This window comes from Pteropus alecto, unplaced genomic scaffold (genome assembly GCF_000325575.1).
Source record: "Pteropus alecto unplaced genomic scaffold, ASM32557v1 scaffold213, whole genome shotgun sequence".
Classification (NCBI taxonomy): domain Eukaryota; kingdom Metazoa; phylum Chordata; class Mammalia; order Chiroptera; family Pteropodidae; genus Pteropus; species Pteropus alecto.
The window spans coordinates 4,652,594-4,658,682 of NW_006434829.1; the positions used below are offsets into that span (position 1 = coordinate 4,652,594).

General features: G+C 42.3%; 1 protein-coding gene and 1 pseudogene across 13 annotated transcripts in view; both read left to right on the forward strand.

Moving 5' to 3' along the window:
• CLIP1 (CAP-Gly domain containing linker protein 1) overlaps positions 1-6,089 on the forward strand; it is a 104,798-nt gene that overhangs the window by 40,419 nt on the left and 58,290 nt on the right. For all 13 annotated transcript variants that reach the window (XM_025045472.1, XM_025045467.1, XM_025045466.1 and 10 more), the window contains 2 exons: positions 3,309-3,433; positions 4,908-5,130. In XM_025045472.1, the coding sequence (XP_024901240.1) occupies positions 3,309-3,433; positions 4,908-5,130 (348 nt within the window). The remainder of the gene's footprint in view (positions 1-3,308; positions 3,434-4,907; positions 5,131-6,089) is intronic.
• On the forward strand, positions 2,594-2,712 carry LOC112478374 (annotated as a pseudogene).

Here is a 6,089-nt window from a genome sequence, read left to right on the forward strand (position 1 = left end):
TTGAAGATATTTTGAATGATTACTAATGATCTCTGACAGGGAAAAGGAAAGTATATTGTCTATTACATGAATCAAGAATTCCAAGTTTGGTGAGAGGAAAATGTGTAAGAAAACTGCCCATTCTAGGAACTAGTAATCATTCATTTCAAACAAACAGTGGCATAATTTGTTTTCCAGGGTAAATGTATATTACATTACCTGCATTTAGGGAAATAGTTGCTAATTTATTATTTGTGCTAATTATTTATAAAACTTCTGATCTGAATGAAGCCTCTGGTTTGCTTGGAGATTTTACTGACCACAGCCTGTTAGACGCCTCTTGGAAAAACAATTGTCATGACAGTAACTTAGACTCACCCTCAAAGAATCCAACAGATTATCTGAGGAGATTGCCTCATCTGCAGCTAATGTGCTGTGTCCTGCTCATGTGATGTTGGTTAGACTGTTGCTCTGAGTGCTGTGGCGTAGGAGGGCGGAGAAAACTGAGGCCAGTTTTAGATAGGTGACTATTTGTAGATTCCACGAATACCAACAAGAGTGTTAGAAAGTCAAATGTGCCAAATTTAGAGCTAGTACTCGCATTAGTGTGGGCAGACTGGCTGCTAACGTACATTGGACTCCTACTGCTAAGCAATTTTATGTGGATTATTTTACTTAATTCTCACAACAGTCCTATAATTATCCCCATTTTACTTACGAGGAAACATGTAGAAATCGAGCAACTTGACTAGTTAATAGAGCTGCGTTTGAATTTGCCCAGCTTTAGAGCTCATGCTAGCATATTCTTTCTTGGCTTGTTTCTGAGACCTCAAATACAACTTCAGCCATGGGATATCTTTTTCCGTTAGTTGGTTTACATGCAAAAGTGGCCTTTTCTATGTAGGTCCCAACAGAGAAGGTCACCTTTAATTTATTCAGCAAGTCTTTGTTGAGTGCCTACTCTGCTCTGCCAGGCACTGCGAGCTGCAGCGCTGGACACCACAGAGTTCCCACGTGGGGTTTTCTCCAGCCTCCAACTCCGTCTTTCCTAGCGACACCTGTCATAACACCAGGACGTTTTTGAGATGTCCTGGAACTGCCCACCCTCCGTCACCCTTCACACTGCTTTCAGGATGTTAAACTATAACCCCTTTGGTTCTTTAAATTAGTTTTACGAAAAGTTTCTCTTTCAGAGAAAAAGTATATACCTTTGAGGCTTTAACATTTTCCGTCTTCAACAAAAGGTTAAACAGGGCTGGGAAAAAATATGTGTCATCCCAAACTCGTAAAAAAGCTTGTTCAGAGAAAAAGCAGAAACACATGTTTTTACTATTAAAAAGCAAGACAAAAATAAACTTAGTATTGGTCTTAAGACATCAGGAAGGAAAGAACAATAAACCAAAAGGAAGTAGGAAAAGGAAATAGTAAAGATAAAAAGTGAATTAAATAAAAATAACATCAAAAACAAAAGAGGAAAACTTAAAAGCTGGTTCCTTGTAAAGATCAGTAAGTTTCCTTCCCAAGGAGTAATCCACTTTTAAAAAAATCTCATTAGGTTTTTTTAAAGAATTAGCCAAAATGATTTTTAAATCTATTAAGTAAATAAACCTACTTAAGAAGAACGTTTCTCACAAGATGAATGTCTTTCAGTAGGGGCCGATTTCGTAAGCTGCAGTGCATCCATACAGTGGGATGACACGCAGTCGTAAACACAGAAGTTCTCGATGTTTTGATGGGGAACAAAGCAAGGTGCAGAGCAGTGCGTGTAGTACACTGGCTTCGTGTGAAAATAGAAGGAAGGAAGAAAATGTTAGCATTGGCTTTTATATGCATAAAGACATGCTGGGAGGAAGGTTGCCCTAAGTCTGTCGCTTTCATGGTTCCCTGCGATGGTGGGAGCGGGGCAGAGATGGGACAAGAATCTAGTAAGGGAGACTCATCCCTCTGTACATATTTATATTCAAAATGTTCAAACTATAAGAATGTATTGAATTTAAATTATTTAATTGAAAAATAATTTATATTAAATAATTTACATATAAAGAGTTTTTATTTTTTAAATCAGTAAGAAAAAGGTGAATATCCCAAATGAAAAATGTGAAAAGTACATACTGTGACACATCCGTACTAAACAGATGTCATCACATAGCAGGGAAAGCGAACCATGGTGTCAGCAGTGACTGCCTCTGGGTGTTGAGAGCACAAGTATTAGATTTATTTTTTGCTTGTAATAGTCTTAATTTCCTGCAGTAATCCACCTCTTAAAAATTGGTGGAATTAAGCAGAAAGAAGCTCAGGAAAAAGTAAGAAGATCAAAGAATAATTCTGAAGAATAGTAAATATGAGTGATTGTAACGTAGCAGTAAATGAACCTGTAGAAAGACTCAAACACGTTTGTGGTGTTCTCACGCGCACGCGAGAGGAAATGTGATAAAACGAGTATTTGAAACAGAAAAGTGGCTAAGGAAGGAAAATTCATAAATGCTGGTGAGGTAATTTTGGAAACAGTGTTCACATATTATCGCAAACGACGGCTGGGACAAAGTCAAATGTTTAAAAAGACTCAGAGCTTTGAACAGTTCATGTAAAATAAAATGTTAAGAATAGTAGTTTTGTCTACAGCCATGTCACCCTGAGCAGGCCGGATCCCGTCTAATCACAGAAGCTAAGCAGGGCCAGGCCTGCTTAGTACTTGGATGGGAGACCACCTAGGAAGATCAGGTGCTGTAGGTATTAAAAAAAAAAAAGAAGAATAGTAGTTTTAATAGTTGTAAAGAAATAGACAGCCTCACAGTGGAAAATATCAATATTTTCAAGAATTTACATTTTCACGTAACAGAGGCCGAAAGCACAAGTTTCTGGACGTGTGAATATTTTTCCTTAATATGTGTGTGTTATTATTGCTTTTAATGGATAAGGATATAAAGGAAGTAGGAAGAACCACACACACCATTGTTACAGCGAATTATAGATGAACTTTCATTTCCTTTAATGATGTAGGTGTTTTATTTTTGAAGCAAGAAAATCCCTCTGGAGTAATAGAATATTTTTCTAAAGGAAATAATTATTTTGGTGGACAGCACCCTTAATGACTAATATTACACAGGCTATTTCATTATTGGGATATGTCAGGTATCGAATCATTGGTGACATAAAGTCACCCGGGTAAACTTTGCCAGTCTTTGGGAAGGACCCTAAAGAGCTGAAGGGAAGGTAGAGAGCAGCTGACAGAAATGACGGGGCGCAGTCCTTGATCGCTGGTCGGAATCGCAAAGGATTAGGCTGTGGAGTGATGTCCGCATGTGCATTTGAATGTTCTCTTCTTCCAGGTCGGTGGCACCAAGGCCGGTGTGGTCCGATTCCTTGGGGAGACAGACTTTGCCAAGGGGGAGTGGTGTGGTGTGGAGCTCGATGAGCCCCTCGGGAAGAATGACGGGGCCGTCGCCGGAACAAGGTAGGTTTGGGATTGTGCAGCCTCTTGTCTCCGCCGGCCCGGCAAGGTGCTCGCGTGGGTCTCGCCAGCTGTGTCCACCAAAACGGAAATACGTTTTGCCTAGAGGGGCCGCGCCTGTGCTTCTTGGGACTCATCGGCTGATTCTCCCCTCTAGGACTGGGGCTGTTCTTTTGACTGTGTCTTGTAGTAACATGTACAGTGCACCGGAGTAGATTCTGAACAAGCATCCCGTTTATTTATTTTTAAGACCTTTTTTTTTTTAGAGCAGGTTTAGGTTCACAGCAAAATCTAGAGGAAGGTACAGAGATGTCTCATATGCCTCCTGCCCCCCGCGCATGCCCAGCCTCCCTCATTATCCGCATTCTGTACCCACTGGTACATTTGTTACAACGGGTGACCTTACACTGACATGTCCTACTCGGCCAAAGTCCTTAGTTTATGCTAGGGCTCACTTTTGGCGGCGTACATTCTGTGGGTTTAGACAAATGTAAAACGTGTATCCACCACTATAATATCATATATGGTATTTTCAGTTTATTTTTCAAAATACAAAGTCAATGGCCAAGCGACTTTCTAGGCCTCGGCGGTGGGGGCGGTGAAGGTAAGGAGGCTGCTCTGTTAGGAAAAGAGCATTAAATGTGCCTTCACATCTGATGACAAGAACTCCGTCCTGTGACAAGAGGACAGACGGCAGGCAGACCTCTTCCAACGAGAGGAGAACCTCACCCTCCCCTCCCAGAGATGGGCGGGAGCTAAATAATGCAGATGAATGCAAAAGGAATGCCACACTTCCTTTCCAAAGTATGTCAAAGGCCTTGGGTACAGATGTGGCATATGATGCATCAATGGCAGTAGTAGTGTAAAGTGCTGTAGTTAACGTTTTACGTATAAAACGTACCCAGATTGGTCATAAGCATTTGGCTTTATCTCCTGACTGCAATAACAATGCCTCGAAGAGGTAAAAATCTCTTGGTGCTGCAGCGGCTATGAAGCCATCTCTTCTCGACAGAAGAGCAGCGCAGTTCTCCGGAGTCAGCTCTTCAGTGTCCACCTGCTGACCGGCCTTGCTAGTTCATCCTCCTCCGCCTTTACTTTGCTGAATCTGCCAGGGTTGGGCCCTGGTTTCGTTACCTTTTTCCTTTGTCTGGCAAGGTTTTCTTAAGTGGGGTCACTATATTGTTGAACTCCTCTGCCATTCATTTATGAGATAATAGAAATATTCATTTCCTTTGCATAGAACCCTAGTAACAGATGAGTAATTCTGTCTCTGTATACCATGTTGTTGTTTATTAGTGTGTTTGCTAAAGCATCAGTGCAGTTACTTATCAGCCTCCATACATGTGAATACCACATGCTGGTGCGTCACCCCAACTTATTGGTAGAATTCACAGCAAACCAGTCACAGAGAGCTTTTCGGTTATAGTCGTTTCTTGCAATTACGTTTTTTTATTACTGTTCTTATTGTCCTCTAAAGGTATTTTCAGTGTCAACCCAAATATGGTTTATTCGCTCCTGTCCACAAAGTGACCAAGATTGGCTTCCCTTCCACCACGCCAGCCAAAGCCAAGGCTGCCGCCGTGAGACGAGTGATGGCGACCACTACCGCTAGCCTGAAGCGCAGCCCGTCCGCCTCCTCCCTCAGCTCCGTGAGCTCGGTGGCCTCGTCCGTGAGCAGCAAGCCCAGCCGCACAGGATTAGTAAGCCCCCTGTTCTTACTGCATGACTCTACTCCCAGGCCTGGTAATGCCCACCGTCCGTGCACCTGCTTTGCTTTGCTTTAAGAAATACTAAGTCTCCCCTTGCCCTTGCACTGAAAGTTAGTCATAGCTGGTAAAAGTCCTTGCAGGGGTCTCAAAATAAAACCCTAGCCAGAATACAAGTTTTAAACTAATGAGTTTTTAACAGCCCCTTTCCGATCCGTGAGGCTTTAAGATGTAGCAGTTCTTGGCGAATCTGTAGTAACAGCTGCTTAGTCTAACATGTGGGATGATTTCTTTTCTCTGAAATTACTTTGGGTACAGGAATGACAGGAAAATCGGGGAGATCCTCTTCCTCAAAGATGTAGGTGTCTTTCTCTTTGACTTCAAACAATTTCAGGAACTTAAGTATTTTGAGAAAAGCCACGTTCTTAGAATTTTAATAGGACGTGGGTACGGTCTAACTCACTGAAAGCAGTTGATGTGCGGGGTGCTCCTGACCGGGGCCAGAGGTTCCAGAGGGGAACTTACGGAACTTGAAAGGAAGCCAGGAAGAGCCATGCTTTGTTTTGTCTCCTCTCTCCACCTCCTCCTCCCACTCCCTCTTCTTCTCTTTCCCCTTTTCCCATTTAGATCAGTAAAAATGGAGTCATCAGAATTAAAATAGGCAGCAGCGTCTAGCTCATTTAGCTCCGATTGTTAACATGGTGTTTTGTTAGGGTCAGAGCAATGACTTTCTGGCTTTATCCCCTGCCCTTCAGTTTATTTACTTGAAGTGAGACAAATACTTTTTAAAATTTGAAATGGCAGCATAAGATTGTACTCAAGACTGAATTTGGGATCTCTGCATTTCGATGGCGAACCACAGACAGGAGTTCGAGTGTTAAGCGGCATCCCGGAGTAAGGCCCTCGATCTCACTGTGCCTTCTTCCCGTCAGTGTTGGGCAGGGAAGGGAAAG